Source organism: Adelges cooleyi, unplaced genomic scaffold, assembly GCF_023614345.1.
Source record: "Adelges cooleyi isolate 19-005CV unplaced genomic scaffold, UGA_ACOO_1.1 ACOO_flye_CR_arks_rails_tigmint_CR_PRNA_30, whole genome shotgun sequence".
Taxonomy (NCBI): Eukaryota; Metazoa; Arthropoda; class Insecta; order Hemiptera; family Adelgidae; genus Adelges; species Adelges cooleyi.
This window is the reverse complement of record NW_026095971.1, coordinates 13,163,888-13,186,638: the sequence shown is the minus strand read 5'-3', so window position 1 is coordinate 13,186,638 and position 22,751 is coordinate 13,163,888. Positions and strand designations below refer to the sequence as shown.

The 22,751-nt window shown below is 29.8% G+C and overlaps 1 protein-coding gene across 4 annotated transcripts in view; it reads left to right on the top strand.

The window, feature by feature from the left end:
- The window catches only part of LOC126838121 (tachykinin-like peptides receptor 86C), an 85,894-nt gene that overhangs the window by 47,003 nt on the left and 16,140 nt on the right, over positions 1-22,751 (top strand). For all 4 annotated transcript variants that reach the window (XM_050572267.1, XM_050572266.1, XM_050572268.1 and 1 more), the window contains exons 3-5: positions 9,345-9,558; positions 21,325-21,459; positions 21,539-21,619. In XM_050572267.1, the coding sequence (XP_050428224.1) occupies positions 9,345-9,558; positions 21,325-21,459; positions 21,539-21,619 (430 nt within the window). The remainder of the gene's footprint in view (positions 1-9,344; positions 9,559-21,324; positions 21,460-21,538; positions 21,620-22,751) is intronic.

The window sequence follows — 22,751 nt, the reverse complement described above, 5'->3', positions numbered from 1 at the left end:
AATATTCTTGGAAAACACTAATTCTCAAAAACATAAATTTATTTTTGTACAACCAATTTTTTTTGTTACTTTTGTTTTATACATTTATGTAAAAATTATAATAATATTCAAACGTACAATACAATCAAGCGTTCATACAATCTTGTATGATATTTCGGGAGAATTTGTTTTCCATTAGAAACGCCCCTTGTCTCTAAATAATCAGAGCTTGTGAGAGTCTGCTGATTTCCGCACAGGTCACAGCATACAGTATGATACGATGATCAAAGAATTCAAATATCACAAATTCGAACTGGATTAATTTCATACTTCAAGGCATTGCCATTACACATAGCATATAGACACAATCGTTTGTACATGCATGTTAACATCATTCAACTATAATATATTATTCTGTGATCAGTCATGACTGATTCGCTCTACGCGACAATTATACGTAAAATGTAAATTCCTAAACTTTAGTAAGAATTGGCACAGATGTTATAGCACATATGTAAGTTATAACGCTTTTGTTATTTGGTTACATAAACTAGGTATAACTAACTACCTACGTCCCAGATGATATTAAAAAAAATCTATAAATTATTCATGTAAAAAAAACCAATCCTTCGTTTATTGATATTATGCGTTGCCAGTACAAGTAAATTTTGCAATTTTCACACCATTTCGCTAACTCGATTACTAATAGTACAAATAGCTAACATCAATCTTATTAGATATACTTGAAAATTGTCTAAAATTTACGAATAAATGAGATATAAACAATGTGGCTAGAATTCTGTCGATAGATAAACGTCATTGACATGATTAATAATTCTCTTATAGCACCGAATTTAATTTAAGAGAGGAGGTAGAACAATGTTCTACCTCATGTATGCACCCAACAAGTACTCTACTTGCTTTTTTAACTAAAAATTGAATTACATTCATAATTTTAGATACATAAAAATTGAATACAGTCGAAAAGAACAATTTTGTTTTATATTGTCATTTCCTTTTATATTATTTCTGTATTCGTTAAAGTTCAAACAAAAAAATTATACTAACTAATTTGTTTTATTTTAAACCATTTTTAACATTTTATCTTAAAAGGCAATATTTGAGAACATTGAAATATTATAAATCTATTAACATTACATGTTATCTATTAAACGTTCCAATGTCGCAAAACGCGATTCAATGAAAGTATAAATTTAACGGAAATTAAAAACGAAATTACTTTTTAAATTGAAGTTAATGTCAAATGACTTGAAACCTCGTAGGTGTTTTTATTTCGCCACTATCTTGATTGTCGGTCGTCATTTCGTTGAATACTGACTGATAATATATTAAAAAAGTCACCGGCTATAGACATAATGCAGTTTTTCTTTATTGGCTGGGTTTGTCTACTGTGTAATTATGGAGAACACGTGTGGTAGGAATATGCCATGGGTCACCGCTAAAAATCTCGGGTGGTCACTCATCTGGGAGCATGTAGCGACGAACACAGCTTAATTCAGGCATAATCGAGTGACAACTTACGTCCATGTCGCTATAATATTGTTTTAATTAAATTTCCGTTCTGGTTATACTTCTATTTAGTATTTATTTAGTTGATAACTTATCATAATATAAAAAAAATATATATAATTTTATATCTAACCTATATGCTTTATACAGTATTATATTTGTTCAGTAGCATTCTTATACACCAACCTAAATTTCATTATGTCTAACAATGATTTATAGTTCTTAGCTTCAATGCGTTAGTTGAGAAGGTATTAGTTTTAAAAAGATGTGTTTTTACTTTTTTTTGTGTGTCTGAAGTCACAATAACTTTTTTCCTGTAGATCAATTTGCTCGAGTAGCTCCTCTTTGGACCCGAAATTCCTCACTTCCCCGAGGGTTTCGAAGGTTTTTTTAGAGTGCAATTTTAGGTGAACACATAACATATAAAAAAAAGAATCGTTTTTATTTTAAACCAAATTAAAGAAATTATATAATCGAAAAATTAAATGGGGAATCTGGTGGGCGTAGCTTCCTCTCCCACATGTCTGCACCTGCGTAGATCTTCACTCTGAAAAGTACAGCAGTCCCATAAGAAATCAAATTGGAAATGGTAAGATTCAATTGGAACAGCAAAGATAACTGAAATACCTCGGCGTTCGTTTGGACGAAAAACTAACTTGGAAAACTCGTTTAAACAAAACACCCATTCGAGGTTACACGAGAATGTGACCGTGCTGCACAAGACCAACGTGATGCGCCTGGCCGACGGTAGTCAGCATGTTCGTGCCGGACGTAAGCAAAAACGGGAACATTGAGTACGACGAAAAACGGCTTGACAAGTTCTATTTGCACGCGGTCAACAACCAGAGCCGTTGCGATATGCTGCTGACGACTAGCCTGTACGGGTCGTTAGCGGCAGTAGTTAAGGCTTTGTCAAACAGAACGCGTTATTACCGTTGCGTTTTTAAACGTCATACAGAAACATGACCACCACGTACTTACGCTGTGTTACGGTATACGTACGTTGTATACGGTGTTAAAGTATTTTACAGTGTTTGCCCACAAAAGAAGTAAAAAAGTATGCCCAGCAGTTCAGACGAAGAACTGCTGATTTTCTTCCATAACTCATATTTTATACCAATATTTTTATAGTTCTTGTGGCTGGTATCATACAGACATGGATATTTTTTTACACATTCTATTAATAATTCTGTCATCTTAGAGATGTACAGAAATACAAATACAAATTTACTGAAATTAAAAATTAAAAAACTGTACCACGTGTTTTTGTCGCGCGGGAAATGTGAAATTTGTGTTTGTTTTCAATGTCGCGTTCGAATGCTGCGTTAAACCCACCAACGCGCTGCGTCTGACCGTTATACGGTTTGCACTTAGCCGTAAAATACAACGCAACGTTACATAATGCAACATTAATAATGTTTTCACGCGCGCTAATAACGCGTTCTTTTTGACAAAGGCCCTGTTTGACAGTGTAGTAAGGCGAGTGGATCACATCCCCGAATGGCCACATTCTAGAAAATAAATTAGAGAACCCTAGCAGGAACAGCATCTACCCTAAAATATTCCAAGACTCTTCATCACCTCATCTAACTGAAGACCGAGGTGGACTCCATCCACATAATTTTTTTATAAAACATAATACATATACCATAAGAACAATTATTTTGAAAATATTTTACTGAAAAAATGAAATTGTTCTTATTTGATATCATGGTTGTTGACCACATCTTGATATTTATATTAAGTTTGTTATGTTAAAAAAATTAAACTTTAGGATTGAAGGACTTTGTATTTGTGTGGCCATAAGTAGTGATTATAAAGATAAATGTGTAGGTTAAATACTGTATATTAATTTTAACATACAGTTACAACTTACAGACTAACATCAGACGGTGTGAAATTTAATTCAATATGCATTTTGCTATTTCCTTTACGATGGAAAATAAAATATCTATAACAAATTTTAAAGAAGATTGTACTTTATGTTTATTGATTTGTATTAATAATTAGAAATATATTTCATCTAATTACAATCATAATGGTATTCGTGATGATGCTTTAAGTAACGTAATTACATTTACTTTACTATGCGATCAGTTAACAATCCTATTCCTTTAATTAGCACACACACACAGATGGTTTTTGTGGTATGCGTATCAAATTACATGTCTTTGTAACTTAAAACCTTAACAACGAAAATCTTTAGCGGCCAAAGTTTCTCTAATTTATGTATTTTGAAAATAAATACATAATACATTAATGGTTAACTCATTGTTTTAAACCTTTTATAATTTTGTACAATTATAATATCTCGATGGTGCAATAATGTGTAATTACAAAAGCAATTAATAAAAATATATATATATATATATCTCGATAGCTATAATTTATAACAGTAGATGTCCAATAAAATTATAATTATAGTTATAACAATTATTGTGTGTAATGCAATTCATCACATGGTCTTCGCACGTGTGCCTTGTGCCTATTAGTAACGTTCAATAATTCGCATCTGTACCCACTATACTAGCGCTACCATTATTGTCAAAACTTTTCTCATTACTGATAATGTTCTAGTTTCCGAATAAGATATAAACCTATCTTCTTCTGCCAACATATTGCACTCTAGTTTGATTTAATTCATGACGTGCGATTAATGGCTAACCGAAAACCCCACATAACACCAAAAACCGACTTACAGGATTATAGATTTCTTCCGTTATATTTCCAAACGGTTAATTTTCTATCTTTTACGTGGCCGATAAATAAGATTTCACTAAAGTATAGAAGCCTAGAAACATATCTACACGATCAAACTGTACATATATAGACAAAAACAATAAATACAAAAACACCGTACAGTAAGTTCTATTACATCCATTTGACATTTTAGAGAAAACAAAATATTATAACTCAACTTTAACGAAAAGATCACATTTGATTGATCAACAATCAGTACATGTGGGTCGTGGAAAGATTAATTAATACCAATAACTTTAAAGTAATTGATAGCAAGAAAAATATTATTGATTACGATACAGTATTGATTTTTTTTTATTAGCCTTCATTGGAAAATATTACAGTTCAACAATTATATGGCTTAAATATGTATTGAATTATGTACTTAATAATTATTTTTATTAACAAATTGTTTTATTACAAAGTTTCACCGTTTTTTACTTTATTCATAATATTAATTAAACTTACTTAACAGAGCCGTGAAGAATTAATTATCAAGACTCTAGATCTTAGCGATATTACTCTAAGCTTAATATAAAAAAATCGTTATTTAATTCATAAGAAAAAAAATATTGTGATATTATCGTAGCGCTAAACTTCTTGCACTCCACTGTCAAGACATCAAATATCCTGTGTACAGCAAAAATAATTTTTTTATTTAAGAATAATCTGAATTTCAGTTAAGAAATAATTAAAATTAAATTTTAAGCTAACATAGAAATAAAAAAGCGAGCATAGTGGGGTAATAGCATAGTCAGGTCGGGGCATAGTAGAATCGGGGAGGTCAGTCTTTATTAATTAATATTAGAACCAGGAGTAACGAAATCGCTCTCAAAAAACAATTTTGATGTGAAACAATAGATAGTATACGATACCTTCTCAGCTCCATATCGAAGCTAACAATAATGGTATTAATACAGTACAATCTTTAAAAATACACCAGTTTTATATAAAAACTAAATCTTTACATTTTCTTACGTTCGGTATCAAAAAAATATTAATTAATACGTTTTATGTTTTGTATCATACAATCAATCTAAAATAATACAGAAAAAGTAACAAATACATAAAAACTATTTTTCTTTGTGCTCTATGTGCAGCGTATTAGAAGTAGTAAAGTCTAATTAATTGTAATGTAAAAAGTCATGGTCGAAAAAAAAAACATTTTAAATAGGGAAAACAAGTTTCATATAGCGTAACAAAACTTTGTTGCTTTTAACTACCGTAAGCAATTATTATAGAGTTAAACAAAAAATAAAAAAACCGTGTTAACAAATCCTCAGCTAAAAATGTCTGTAACTAGTCCGAATTAGAAAAAAAAAGACCAAGAAAATAATATATATTACTAACAAGGAAAACAGTCAGAATAGGTACATAATAATGTTATTATTATTATAAGTTATTTATAACTTTTAATGTTGTTGATCATATAAACGAAAGGGGCATTTAATGTCGTTCAGCTCGTTATTAATCAACTTGAAATGAAAAAAGTATATTTTGAAACTAAACAAAAAAAATTATTTTAATGGTTTTGCAATTTGTATACGCTACAAGTCATGGTTTGTTGCTAAATATTCCCTGGAAACTCCTGAAAGAATTTATTTAAAAGTAAAATAGATTGGCCATTCTACGGATTATACAATTGTTGTATTGTAATACCACTTATAGAAATTGTAATACCACAATAGAATATGTATATATTCTTTTGGTATAATTTATAGATTTGGTATAGTTTATAGATTTTACCGATCCTCTGTTAATCCCAGACTATGGTGCAAATATTCTGAAAAACTGGCGTAGCTGCACACTAGTGACTAAAATTAAGCAATACTTGAGAAAGCTAAAGAAGAAAACTTGATACACCAATGAATATTACTAAAAACAAACCGCCACGAGTATTTTCTGCTGTAGTTAGTGACTTCCTTCAAAACTACAGGAATCGAGATATTTCTTAAAAATCAAATTATTTTTCCACAAATATTTGAAATCAACACATTTAATATACACTATAATAGAAAAAATATTAACGATCGCAATGTGTTTAGATACAAGATACTGCCAACGATGAAAACTGGCAAAGATTACACTGAAATTACCATAGTAAATATAAAGTTATGTATGTTCATTACAGAAATAATAAAAATATTTATATTATATTGAAAATAAAATAAATTATTTTAGTAAAACGTAATTTATAACAATTCCAAAGCTACATTATAATAATCTTACTTTGGCTTCATTTTAAAGCTGTGGAAGTAATAACTGATATGGTTTTTATGTATGCATGGAAACATGATAACTTTTTTCTGCTGGATCGATTTTCTTTCTTAAAAAAACTTCTAACGATCAAAAATCATATGCAATTTGTATAGGCCGGATCAGAAGTCAACTCATTTGTTTTATAATCAACATGTTATAACCCAAGCACAATTTCTTTACCATTGTACGAATCTATGAACATCCAAGCTACTATGCTGATTTTGAATAATTTTCAAGCCCCAAGGATTCGTTTGAAAGTGTTTGGAAGTGATTGAAACATTTCCAAACTTTTTTTCTGTATCATAAATTATAATGCTACAACTACTAGATCAATAGTTTATATTCAAATAGCATATTATGTGTAATTATTCACAATGTTTGATGAAAAGTTATTTGCATTTTATTTTGTATACTAATTTCTCAACGTGCTTAAAGAAGCTGTAGACGAGATGATTGTTTCTCCCTCCGAGTGTTTCTTTATATTAAATGAATGGTTGAAGATAAGTCAAGGGAGGTTGTAATTTCTATAAGCTTAATTTAGTTTTGTTCATTTCGTATTTGGCAGATGGAACTTTCTTTTGTTTGATTAGGTAGACGCGAATGAGATACTACTGCGTCCATTTTTTGTATTTTTACTTTTAAAATTTCTTCTTTGCTTAACCTTCATCATGTTAAATAACCATTCAACTTATAATGTGAAATTTAGGATTATTCAGATATTGACTGTGATAGAGAAAAGGGTAGGTAATATATGTATTACTTAGCCCAATCAACAATCGCAACTATTATTGAAAAATAGATATTTTTTTTTTACTGTTTCCCACACAAGTTTAAAATGTTTATTACCTCATATATTATATGGCTATTTTTAATTCATAAAGTTAAATAAAAAACGGTTCAACTTTTTTTCTAACATTCAAATACAAATATTACAGTGTATTGTTATTAAAATATATTCGTATCGACTGTTTCTGTATTACTATAATTGTAAAGTGTAATAGCTAGCAAGTAGTTTTAATTTGTTACTTTAATTTGTCTTTTGCATTTTACCACATATTCTCAGTGTTCTTTTCTATTGAACAATACACCGAAATACACAAATAAACATACTGTCCCTTCGACGAGGGGCAACACATGTATCTTTAGTATCTGCGAGAATAGCAGTTTTGCAAAGGTTAAGTGTAATGTGTAAACTTTGCTATTTTAATGTTTCCATACATAATGCCATCGATATATATATTTATATACAGTTATATCCAACTGATGAATTGGAGGAGAGCGTCAGGTGTTTTGACTTTTGTGTGACAGGAGGGTGCCTATAAGATTGAAATGTAAATTTTATAGGTCGGTAGTAAGGCTAGCAATGTTATATGGGTCGGAGTGTTGGGCAGTAGATAAGTAAACAGAACAGAAAATGAGTGTAGTGGAGATGAGAATGTTAAGGTGGATAAGTGGAGTGACTAGGGAAGATAGATTAAGAAATGAATACATAAGGTGGAGTTTATGAGTTGCATCAATTGCGGAGAAAATGAGAGAGAATAGGCTGAGATGGATCGGTCATGTTATGAGAAGAGATGAGGCAGAGGCATTGAGAAGTGTTATGAAGATGAATGTAGAGGAAAAAAGAAGAAGAGGAAGACCAAAGAAAAAATGGATGGACGGAATAGAGAGTGATATGAGGAAAGCTGGGATGTTTGAAGGAGATGTAGAAGATCGAGCTCTATGGAGGTGTAGGACTAGGGTGGCCGACCCCATGTATTTGGTAGTGTAAGGCGAAGATAAAGAAGAAGACAGTTATATCCAACTATGTTGGAATTTTTTATACTTCATTAAGATTATTACTCAAGACAAACTATATTTGCATAAAAAAATGCCTAAATATATTGACTTAGTAGTAAATTGTAAAGTGAGTGACCTACTTTACAATTTCATTTTTTTTTTAGCTTTTTTATTATTGTTAAGCCCTTAATGGTTCAAACGTATTTAAATCCGTAAAAATTGCAAAACTAGTAATTGTATGTTATCATTTTTTAACATTTTGAAAGTGATTGTTTATTTTGCGAAGTATAATACGATACGTGTTTTACTACATTATAGTATGACTAATACAGAATACTATAAAATTGTTGTAAAGTGTTTCAATAAAAATAGAATTTAAAGTTTTTATGACCCGCTGTATTTTCATATCACCATAATAGGTTATAATATTATCCCTACCTACACAAGTGATAAATGACAAAATCCATTACACTGAAAGACAAATTAGATATCATCTTATATTTTAAAACTTAAACAGAATACTATGAACACTCAGATATTCATAGCGTTTTTTAGAACAATTTTTCAAACATATTTTGTATAAATAGTTAGCATTTATCTGATAAAGTTCAGTTGACTAAAATATTATAATAAAGGTGTCAAGATTGGCTGTAAGCCGTGGCGACATGGGAATGATATAAAGAGAAATGCGTTATTGTTTGTGTGTGTATAATTATAAAAACATAGACAAAAAAACTAGAATTTAGTAGGCGACCTTGAATCTAACCAAATACCACAAAAAATGGTGCACCAAAATGTATATGCCTTGAATATTTGAATGCTTTTGTATCCAATGTTCTGCATAACATAAATACAAATAATAAAATTAATTACTTTCATCTTATTTTAACGATTATGGAGTATTAACGTTTGGACGATTTATTAGTTATTTTTCAACTAAATTTGTAATTTGTGATATAATACTAGTTTTTTGGTTTTCATTTAAAAATCAGTTTAACATTTTATTTTTTAAATATAGCCTCTAAAAATGTCTTTCACTTATTTTTTTTTTTTTTTAGCCCACAGAAGAATGCGAACGGTGACTAATTGTTACATGGTCAGTTTGAGTCTTTCAGATTTATTCATGGCAGCACTCAACTGCTTACCCAATTTTATCTATATGCTCAACTCGGATTGGGCATTTGGCCTTGAGCTATGCATGGCATCTAATTTCATTGCATATTGGACAGTCGCGTCCTCAGTATTCACATTGGTCGCCATTACCCTTAATAGGTAAGTGTACATATTTCTATCCGTTCATTTATAGTAGTAAATTTAAAACTTTGACCAAGCAATAAACCAAATGTACCATATCATTAAAATTATATCCAAGTACAGAACCAGTAGGGGCCAAAAGACAATTACTAGTAATATAATTACTAGTAATCCTAGTAATTCTCTTATGGCTTTTTTTTATTTATTACAACATAATATTAAAAATAAGTATTTATTTTATACATTTTTGACCTTGGAGTCAAGTGTTCAAAAGATTACCTTAAAATAAAAAATGTATTTTTATGTACCTATATGATTTAAGGGGAACGGAATGAACCAAATTTTATACAAATGAAGACTATTCTTTATTTTCGTTAAAAAATTGTGTTATAAGGGTTTATATTTTTATTTTTTATAGTTTTTCTGATGACCCTAACTAATTTTCTAATGCCTAAATGAAAAATCTACGTTTTAAGTCCCATAAAGAAAATAGTAAGTTTCCTTAAAAACAAAATTAAATCTTTCCAATAGGTACGACAAAAAGTGACTTCTGCGAAAGTAATTTTTATCAAACTTAGAAAAACCACTTGAAAGTTATATAACTAGAAAATAACCTATGGCTTGTATTTTGCTTTTAATAAATAGCCCTTTCCGTTCCCATTAAATAACCATCAGCGTCTTAAATAAATTTGTGTAAAACAAACTTCAGGTAAACCCTCTCCCAGCTATATTTTCTTAAATTTATAGCTGAATGTTAGGGTACTATTGTTATGTTTATCCAAATTACAACTTTTGAGTTCTGACAAAAATTTTTATAAAATTGTTTATTTTATATTAGTATAAAAATGTTTTTTAATGTTTAAGCCAGCGGTTAGTTGTTCGCTTTCGTAACTTATTTTTTCCACTTTTTATATTATTTATTCTTCACTAAGATTTCCTTCAACTTTTCTTTATTGACCCCAGTAAATCGATCGACCTATAAATAAAATAATGTAAATTAATCATCATTTTAGACGAAAACAACGTGTAAACAACTACCAAAGAGTACTTACCATCGAGAGGTATTATCATCGAATTAAAGTCTTTTTATTTAAATCCTTATTTTTGAATACAAAAATCATTGAAAAATGTTTATTATACATCCTCGTAAACGTTTTGATTTAACTCGAAACTATTTAAAAGTTATAGTATAGAATTTTTTATATAATTTAATAATTAAAATATCACACCAGCCTTCATTTTAATTTGTTTTTTGTTCTTCTATTAAACGTTCTTCTTTATTTCTAAGACATTTTACGTTAGATCTTATGTGAATTTCAAACATACATGGAAATCAAATATATTTTAGGCTAGCAAAACATCCTACATACTTGTTCAAATATTCCCAACAAAGACATTATTATACATATTTAGGTATAAACTGTAAATTTAAAACTTTTAAGTTGTTCTTAAGACTTTCAAAATCGTATGTTAATAAACTACTTTGGAAAACTTATTGTATGAAATAGTGATTTTTTTAAACATTTTATGCGCCTTCTGCAATTCAATAAGTATAGTATTTCTGAAATTTCTACGTAGGTGTTAAAAACAGTAGTTTAACTCACCTCATATTGAGATTTGACAAAAACAAACGTAGGCATTGATTTAACGTTGTATTCCATTGCAGCTTCTTCACATTCGTCAACATCAACTTGAATGATAATAACATCAGGGAATTCGTTTTTCAGTTCCTATAAATTAAAAGAAAAGTGTTTTATATAAGAAAAGTCAAAAGTATAATCAAATTTTTAATTAGTATTACCTCAATGTACGGGGCAATTAAATTACAAGAAGGACACCATTTAGCAAAAAAATCGATGATGACTAACTTCTCTTTAGCATCAGTCAATTTGGCAGTTAAATCAATCTGTAATATAATTAAATAATATTAATATCTATTAAATTAGTCTATTTAATATTTATTAGTTTAATTGATTCATAACTAGAGCCTATCGTGTGTTTATAATGGTCTCGTCAGGTTTTTATTTTTAAAAAAATGTTTTATAATGTAAACGATTTTAGTTATTTTAAATTTAAAGTTGTTTGTCATAAAATATTTCAACCTTTCGTTCACTTACTTCGCTATTTTTTTTTATAAACTCCTAAATATCATAATAAAAGCAACCTTCAACAACTTAATATTGTTGTTACAATGATAGCTAATAATATAACATAAAGCGTTTAAATAGTATTTAGTAGTAATAAAAACGTTATAAAAAATAGTAATAGTTAAGTAGTAGTTACTTATCTAGTTTGAAACATATTTATGAATAGTAGATTTTTCTAATGAATTAATATTAATTGAAAGTTAACTGGTCAATTGCGTATGCTAATAATAATATTAATAACATTTAAGATTCACTCTAACGATAATTTTATCATCCAATGACTCAAATTTAGACACGTCCTTTCTATCTCTCTCTCTTTGAAAAAAAGAACATTTTTTTATATTCTACACTAAATAATAATTATACCTTCAACTTGTATAATAAGAAAACTATTAACTGAGTATATATGAATATGGAAGTAAAGTTAAAAAAGTGTAAACGATGTCATAATAAACTGAATTACAATTTCTTACACTCGGTTAAACAAATTATGCACAAAACTATTCCAAATTTAAATATGAGATACCGGCTGGTAGTGGTGGCGTTTTAAACTGGAATAATGGAGGCGACTATCTTCTCCTGAGGCATGGTAATATTTTCTTTTTGTACATATTTATTACAATTGCGAGCAATAAACTAATGATTTCACTACTTATAGTTAAAACCCATCTCTCCAATGTGTTGGTAAGCCAAAACTGGATACACTCCAAGGCAGTTTTCATCTCATTTCATGCGTAAAAAGTTATAAAACATGCAATTATTTTGTAATAATTTATGATAGTGTGTACGTATAAAAACATAATTTTTTTGGGGAGAGTACCCTACTAAAAATAGTAATTTTTTTATTTCAAATATTTTAAGTTTCGCAACACGCTTATACGAAACAATTACAAATAAGATTATAGCTATTCATACAAATTTGTTGATATTATTAGTTGAGATTGAAATTTTAGCTCCACATAGAAGCCAAATTTCAAATATACTCTATAAATGTTCAATTTTATCTCCTTTAAGACATCTTATATTGTTACATTATTTGATGTTATTGCCCTGTAACGAATACTAATGAATAATGATAATAAGCCAGACGATTATACAGAATATTATAGTTTAGTTTTCCTAATGTTTTACTGTCTTTTGTTGTCTATTGATATTGTTAGCATTTTTCTAAAAAATTGTGTGTTATTTTATTAAAAAACGGGAAGCACGCTACTCACTAACCAAATTATAACTGAAAAATATTACACATAGGAATTTTTCCTTCAAAAAAAAAGAATTAAAGGATTACTATATTTTCAGAAAATTGTTTTCGCCATTAATAACGCTATAACTCACCTATAGACTATATAGACAATTATTGCCTATATTTCAAACCTTATAAAACTGTTGGAATCGAGATTCTTAAATTAAGTGCGTAAAGGTTACAATTATACATATTATATGCAATACTGCATACCTAACAAAATCCCATTTTTTAAGAAGTTTTTAATACATACATCTAATTAAATATAAATATAATGTTAAAATTTGAGTCCTCTACTGATCCTTATGTAAATTTAATATATTTTGATTTTTAGTAGTTATATTGTAAATTATAAGTTATAAGTATATTTCTATTTACTCTTTCTTAATAATAATTTATACAAAAATTTTAATGCACTTCATCATTTTACAATATTCAATATTATTTTTATTTTTTATTAATGAATATTGTTTTAGTTCATGTTAGACGCAGGAAACATTTAATTTGAACCTGAGCCTGTGTTAATATTAGTAGAATTACCCATTATTTTTTTATTTTTTTTATTTCTTACAAATATTTAGAAGAGGGAAATTGAGAAATGCACGGGTGCAGAATTTATTTGATTACACGAGCTTAACTTGCTGTGGTTTTCAGATGTGACGTAAGCGGTATTGTGATTAATGAATATAAACAATTTGATTGATGATTTTCTTTTGCCTTGTTAGTTTTGTTATATATGAATGAAAATTACTTTTTAGTAATTGAAATGTTAGATGAATGTTAGAAGACGATAAATGTTCTTACATCTAGAAATCGTTATATCCTGAAAAAAAATGTTTTTTTTGAGAACATCGTCATAAGTATTTGTTATATTTTATATTTTTATAACTGTGCGCATTCCGATTTATAATAACACTCAACGAACCCCATAAGTTCACTATAATGTAGCATTTAATACTTGAATTTTTATCTAAATATCAGAAGGTTGGTCAAAATATCTAAGAATTATATATTTAACAATGCTAGCCACTTTTACAACAGTCAAATAAAATATTAACCACAGCTCTTTCTCTTCTCTAAATAATTTAAAAACGTCTAACACACCTGTACATTAAGCTCTACACGATACAAATACTAACACCTGAAGTTTGAAAGCTTACATTTGGGTTTTTTAAAACTTATAAATTATGTATAAGCGTATTTTAAACTTATTGATGGGAAAAGTCGGCGCTCGCAGTCCCGTCGATAGGTGCGTGTGAAATACACTGGAAAGATTTAGACGTATTGATTAATATGTAAACAATGTTGGCGATTGGCTTTGGGACAGCACAATAGCACTCGACCACGCTTTTTTTCCATTTTTCACAGCCAGCCTTCTCTGGCCATATACTTTGGCAGCAATACTTCGCTAGCAGATAGAAAAATATGTTTTTTTTTTCGAACAATGTTGAGGCCAAACGTCGGAACATTCACAATTTATAGGAGTTTTGGGGTTTGACTACGATTTATGACCATGAAAGCAGAGAACAAAAACCCAGTCAACAACTAGATTTCATTTTATTCAACCTACTTCCTGTATAATGATTCATTTAATCGAACCGACGACAACGCTTTGTGGATATTTGAAAAATTGTCTGACCATGGGGACCGTACGAGGCGATGAGCACAACAACAGTCTAACTCACAAAAACAAAAAAAGGAGTAATTTTACTTTAAATTTGTATAGTCAGTAAACGTATAAGTAAATAATAACTAGGTATGTTCACAATTTTTGTTTAATATTTGTTTAGAAAATCACTATACTTTTGTATTTTTTGATCACATTAAAATAAACTGGCACTCTTAAAAATGTATAATAGATACTACTATTGATTCAAATAATTGACTTCAGTGGTTTACAGTTTTGGGAAAGTATATTTTTGACTCAAACCTATAAATTATATATAGAAAGGGAAAGACTAACACATAATATATATTTATTTATTTATATGTATATGTTATGTAGACATACGCACACATGATATAAAATAAAATAAATGATTACATCCCAAAACGGACATGATTTATAGGTACCTACGGCTATCATTAATCCGTAAATCTGCATACACCTTCTTATCTAAACAGCAGCAGTTTGACATGATTTATTGTACACTATCTTGATTATAATAAAATTTCTAAATTTCGCGAACTTGTTGATTTTTGAGTTGAAGAGATTGATTTCATTGTATTTTATAAAACAGCAATGTGGTAATTGCCAATTTATTGTTATATCAGTTGCAAATTTTACAACAACATTTAGTTTAAATTTGCTTATGGTGCATAGATGTTAATGAAAATAGCTATTATTTTTTTTTAATATCGTTATGCTAGCTAATATCGGTATACTTACGTAGTATACTCTTGATTAAAAAAATAAATAGCTCAGTGAATATTGAAAGAAGGGGACAAAAATTGTATTCAGTGACTCTCCATGAGTATGTCATCTGTGATCTTTTTGAATATTGGATGCAAATTACACTAATAACAGTCACATCATATATTGCGTTCGTAAATATATGTAATATTTAAACTTTTGTAGTGTATTGTGTTTCATAGTTCAATAATTGGCATATTTTTTATTGGACGCTGTGTGAATGAACATCCACGCAAACGCCCTCCGAAAATAACAAAACGCATACGAAGTTGACGGCTTAGCAGTAATCATCCCACTAAAATTGTGTAATAAACTTGACCACAATAATATACTGTTAAGGCGGTATCACAGCTACGTCGTCTGTCGTGTCGTGTGCCATATATCGCCTTCCGATTGGCCGTTGTAATCACGGTATCATTGAAAAAACCATGACCTACCGGGTTATTGCTAGAGTTGAGCTGAGCTCAACTTTTATATCGTGTGGTATAGGTGGTTACAGTATAGTAACCGCGGTCAATTTATTTTTCATCAATTATCAATTTAAACATACTTATTACCATGATTTAAATTAGAATGGTTACGCGACGGTCAATGCTAATCTGCAGTAACTTGCGGCGGCAAAGGTTCTTATCAAAAATCATGAAATACTCACTGATTATTAGCGCTCCTAGTAGCAAATTCAACATATTGCCCGGCAAAATTTGAATTAGTTATAACCTAACCAGGTTATTACATTATTTACTAGGTATTAACTAGATACATATTATTAACAAAACTTTAGTAAAAAGGGAAAAGGCTTCCCTCGTAATTCACGTTTTGGCCAATGTTTCTAAATATCATAAATTTGTTTTTGAACTTCATAACTTAAAAGTTTTGAAATTTAATATTATTTTTTAAAATGCCAAGTTACTGTTGTATATCTATTCCTCACGATACATCGAAACCCCTTTTTGGGTTGTCTCAAGATGCAAACAGAAAGCTATTGTGGGAAGAAGCATTAAGGATAAAACTTTAAAAAAGTCACCGAGTATGTGCTAAACACTTTAAAAACAGAGACATAATTAGTAATTGGGAATCGGGTCAAGGATGTAGTAAATATACTGTAAGTAAACATTGAGTGTTTTTGTAGTAAATTTGCATTTAATAAACATAGTTATGTCTAACTCGAAAGTTTGCTTTAAAAAGATTACAATTGAAAAAAGATGCTGTCCCCATAAATTTACTAGGTAGTACACATAATAAATGTTTGACATTATTTCCATCTGATTCTAATGAGACAATTGTATTAGATCATAACTATAATGCAGTTTGTCGGTATGTGAAATCAGACACTAGCAATGTGTTAACACCAGAACCTAAGAAAAGAAAGGTCAAACATATATCTACAAATTACTTTTTAAAACTTAATTTATTTTATAACTTTCTATTAGTGATATTTTTAAAAATATTAAGATTGATTCTGTGGCTTCGAAGAATACCAGGACCTCTTCCTTGAATAATTTGTAATTTTTAGCCACATTGCCAGTTAATTTCAAACATTCTGGTTTATTAAATTCCATAATTAACACTTTATTTCACACGTGCACTTTTTTTTTATCTTATTTAATCGTGTAAAAATGAATTAGTTCGCGACTGCGCCATGTTTTAAAATAATTTAATATATTGTTAGTACATCGAACAATATATATATATATATATTTTAAATAAAGAAGTTACATGCAAGTTATGACATAATTTTAATATTAAACAATGAAAAACAAGACAGCGCCTTTTTTTGTGATAATACATTGATATGATAAAAAATAATACAACAATACCTACACAAATTCTTTTACTTACTTAATTCCTTTTTATTGCCTGTTAGCAAGCAACAAAACAAATATTAAAACCGTTTAATAGTAATTAATTTTACACTTGAATTAAATGCGAATATGGATTTTGATTATTTGTTTTTAGTATTGATAATAGTATATCACTGTAGATTGCGCTGTAGTACAGTGAGTTTCTTAAATTATTGATAAGAACCTTCGCGGCCGCAATATTAGTCCTCGTCGCGTAACCATTCTATCTTAAATCATGGTAATAAGCATGATTATATTTCAAAACTTTTAAGTTATGAAGTTCAAAAACAAATTTATGATATTTAGAAACATTGGCCAAAACGTGAATTACGAGGGAAGCCTTTTCCCTTTTTACTAAAGTTTTGTTAATAATATGTATCTAGTTAATACCTAGTAAATAATGTAATAACCTGGTTAGGTTATAACTAATTCAAATTTTGCCGGGCAATATGTTGAATTTGCTACTAGGAGCGCTAATAATCAGTGAGTATTTCATGATTTTTGATAAGAACCTTTGCCGCCGCAAGTTACTGCAGATTAGCATTGGCCGTCGCGTAACCATTCTATCTTAAATCATGCTTATTACTATCACTATCTGTATTCAATGCCGGTTTGTCATTGATGGGCCATATACGGTATATTTATAAGAAATTATTTTATCAAATTAAAATTTATTTCACGAGTACTCTATGGCATTCACTGATTAGGTAACCACGATCGATAATTACCAAATTGGTATTAAATAGTTACCATTAGTAACCTTAAGTGGCCACGCCCACTTCTTAAATCGCACGACACGACAGACGACATAGCTGTGATACCGCCTTTAGTTTGATATCATACAATAACAATGAAAACTAACTGAAATAATCTCTAAAACTGGGATCGTAATTAATAAATCGTAATACAATATTTATTAGGCATAATTGTAGTAATGCGATTACAAAATAAAAGAAAGAGGAATAATAGTCTTAGATGGCTTAACCATGTTAAAATACGAAAGAAAAATCGAAATGTAAAATGGGTAAGACTTTCAAAAGATTTTAATAGTATTAAAAAAATATACTCGGGTATATCTCTCATAATCACCCCTGTGTACTTCCTTGCTTTTTCATCACTTTTAATCATAGTAATACCTACAAACCTCACTAAATACCTCACTATATTCTGTTCTGTTCTGCAGTGCTTTTTAAAACAATTTTATAATTGCTTTAAAAAAGGCTAACCATTTATGTCTAACAAAGTATTTTATGAAACTTTAATAAAAACTACTTTGAATTTTTATTAGCTTATACATTATTTTTACAAAATCGAGTATTCTCTTCAATTACCTAAATTCAAAAACTAACTTACCTTCCAAGTACGCTAAAATAACATATTACTGCCCTTTGGAGTTATTGCCGTTTATTAGTTAACTAATAAAATCCTACAGTTTGGATTAAATTGGTATATTATTCGTTTAAAAACACGTTTAAACGTTGAAGTCTTACTACACCTGATGACGCCTATGTATCTAAATTGGTCAATAGTTGTTGGAATTGCTTAATAGTTTTAGAAAATATTTTATACATATCGGTCAGTACAACAAGCTGTTCGTATTATATAATTAATTATATCAAATACTATTATAAATATTATCTACTGATAACCGGTCCACTCAGTTGATGGAGCCGCCTTTATGTAATACTGTGTACGATAAGCTCGACGCATTGTAGTCCATCGCTTCTAAGGTCCCGAATATTATTTATTCATTAATGTATGTATTTTTGTTGTATACTAAAATACAGTCCACTTATGTTATTATATTAGACGAAATCGGTGATAATTCCTTCAAATTTTAACAGAAACTCCATACTGTAAATGTATAATAAAAAATAACTGGAGTAGAAAAATTAAAAACTATGAATCATAAGCATACTGGATAACATATATAAGTGTATACACATTCGTATTTAATTTTTCACGTTTAAGATTTGATGCTAAATTCAATTATTTATTACAAAATAGATTATGATATTGGCAATTCATTTTTATCAAAAAATCATGTATTTTTTTCAGTAAAAAAACGGTTCTATGTTTAAAATACCACTCGTAGTCGTGAAAGAACCCCTCCTTCGATCTCAAAAGATAGTCGATGACTATGTCAACTGGTCAACTAACTATTAAGTGTTTACTGGGCACTGAATAGCTTTCTTATTTTATGTTCAAAACACCATGAAAATAACGAAAGGAATATATTTATATTTTATAATAGTGGTTATTAATTAAGTTTCCAGAAAACAACAATTGCGGTAAAGCATTCTTACGCAAAAGAGTTAATCAATTTTCAATCGCTCTGCTTTTGCTCCTACATTAAATTGTTTTTCTTGTAATAATATTTTTATATTATGAATGGAAAATCAATAATATTAAATCTAAAAAATAATTTATGGTAATACGCAGTTGAGTCATCCAATTCCAAAAACCCTAAGTCAAATGCTTTAAGAAATTGAGATGAATTTTAATTAAATGGAGGGCAAGGGATCGAGTGGTGAAGTGGTTTTGTTGCCACCCACTCTATCCTTCTGAAAATAAAGCTGTTATGTTACATTTTAACAGTGCCACATTGATGTGTTGTAACTGTTTTCTTAATTATCTCAAATTGAGGTGGTACAGACACAGACTTTCAGAACTGGACTACTCAATTATAATAATATTTAAATGTACGCTCAGTGTACATAAGTAATCTCGTTAAGTGAGTTTAAAGTTACCAGTTGTAATGTAGCAGCTGTATTGGCTTTAATTCGATAACAGTGAGATCCTCCAGTGTATTCTCATTAATGTTTTTGATACTACACGTGTGTAATTTCACATTCTCGTTGTTGTTATGTGAGTATTATTTCACGATTAAAGAACAAAATGTGATACATTTCCAAAACCGTTTTGAGGACAACATTGTCGATAATTATAATATTATGTTACCGTATCCAAGGCATATGCATTCAGACAATTGTTCCTTCCAATTTCCGTGCACGTTTACCTCTACTCTCTGGGATGGATAGAAATAACGACATACCTCCAAGATTCTTCAATCTATTATTCTTAATAATCCATTATAATTACAAAGCGTTTGCAATCTCGATATCCGAATAATTCTTTCCCAAAGTTCGCGACCGCTTAGTATTGTTGTCTTTTATTCTCAAAACCTATATCGGATTAAACTTGTGTACTTACTATCGATGTATCGCCACTATAATACGAAATTTTAACAGCATTAACTATGCACAATCTATAAGTATACCTATACGTGTATATCAATCAAACCGGCCTTAGCTTGCCTATAGAAGAGTCCACGCGTGTGCAAACAAATATCGAGATTCGAGAATTAATGGTGTCAGATGACGGTCGTAACGACCCGTCCCTCTAAGCCAATATTTACCTTAGTCCGACCAAATGAAAGGCGAAATAGATGGGTCGCCGTCGTGTTTGGACACTGCATTAGAGTGAATACGGGTTGAAAAAAAGATACACATTAGGAATCAACCGAAGTTAAAATATCGAACACACACACACATAATGGTTGCCCGCTATCCATATTTACAACTACTAACGGGCCCCCCTTTAAAAAACTAATATTTTAACACCCTAACAAGAAAATAATGATTACGAAAGTTTTCAAATTAATTTTGCACTCTCCTACATACTTCTAAACTTGAACCGTTCCCCGAAATATCTTATAACGTAACAAACAGGCGCTAGGCGAATTTTCTTTTGAGTTTATTAATGTTAATTTATGTAGGCGGAAGATTCGTACTCAATTTACAACTCGTCCGAAAAGTCGCTAATTATAGCACTGGCGATGCTTTAGTTTGAATATGAAATTCGAGCCAAAAAAATAATTTTTCATCAAAAGCCACACAATATATCTATATAAAACCTGATATTAACGTTCGCTAATCAACCAAATCAGAGCAATTAACGGCCAACAACTAGTTTTTGCGTATCACAATACAAAATTCTCTTAACTTTATAAATACACCACGAATGAACAATTCAAAGTTAATTAACATATTTGCCGACACTAATTTCATCTAAAACAATTGCGATTTTCTCTTTAGGAAAATTTTAGTTACTATTATTTTATAGCTTATACATTTTCAGGTATATGGCTATTGTCCATCCGCTCCGACATAGAAGATCACGAACCAGGACACAGACCGTTCTTATACTCATATGGGTTATCAGTGTATTTTTAGCAATGCCCTGTATTCTGTATTCCAATATCAAAACCAAAAGGTCTGTACTGCATTTTTTTACTACGTACAACAGTGAAATTTAATTACGGATGTTTAGCTTTCACAATTTTTTTTTCTAGATACACAAATGGTGAACTACGTAGAGCGTGCTACATGCTCTGGCCGGACGGCAGGTATCCCCATTCTAAAACTGAATACATGTAAGTAATATTACAATTTGTAAAAAAACAAAAATAGTTACGGTTTTTTAAAAAAGACTTGAAGAACGTTTTCAAGTTTATTGTAAATTATTATTTTTTTTAAATTATTATTATTATTATTGCGTATGGCTTTAGTGATCTAGAAAATAACTTTTATTGCCTAGTTCGGCCGCCTATGAGAAGGATGCTAGTCTCTCTATATGCAGTACCAGCCTTAAAATAGGGACCACCTGTAGACGAGTGTCGATAACCTAATCTTTATTATCATAAACGAGAAAGCCTAATAAATATACTCTAAGAATTTAGATTCCCAACAAAAATTGTAAACCTTATTGTAGCCAGCATTAACCAAAGTCCAAACGGAGATAAAGGTCAAGATAGTAAACACAATATCACAACCCGTGAGGGTGACTACAGGTCTCCGACAAGGAGATGCACTGTCTCCGGTGTTGTTTAACCTGGTACTGGAGAAAGTAGTACGAGAAATAAACGTTTCAGAAGGCATTGCGCTAGGTCAGATAACAATAGGATTAACAGCATGCGCAGATGACATCGCTCTATTAGAGGATGATATAGAGATGATAAAAGGTTTGGGAAGTAAACTCATAAATGCCGCGGAGTAAGTGGGATTAGCCGTTAACGACGATAAGACGGAATACATACTTAATTGTTAGCTGAAGTAACAGAAATTATAGACTATAACAACACATTAAGTTACCTTAAAGAGTATTACAATTTAAACATCTGAGATGGATTATTACTCAGGATAATTACGTTAAAACAGAAGTATTGTCGATACAATTAGCGAATAAGGAATACTATGGATTAGAAAAAGTTCTGAAATCTAGGACTCTTTCTAAAAAATTTAAAATAAGCATTTACATGACATTATTACGACCAATTGTCCTATATGGTTCTGAGATGTGGGCACTGAGAAAAGCCGAAGAACTGAGACTAATGATATTCCAGAGGAAAGTGCTAAGGAAAATAATGGCCCAACCTTTGATAGTCAAACCAATGAATGGAGAAAATTACATAATTATTAACTTAAATGGCAGTTTCAGAGGCCTGTTATAGTTAAAGGTCGCAAAAATAAAACTAATGTTGGTGGGTCATGCCTGGTGTAAGGATC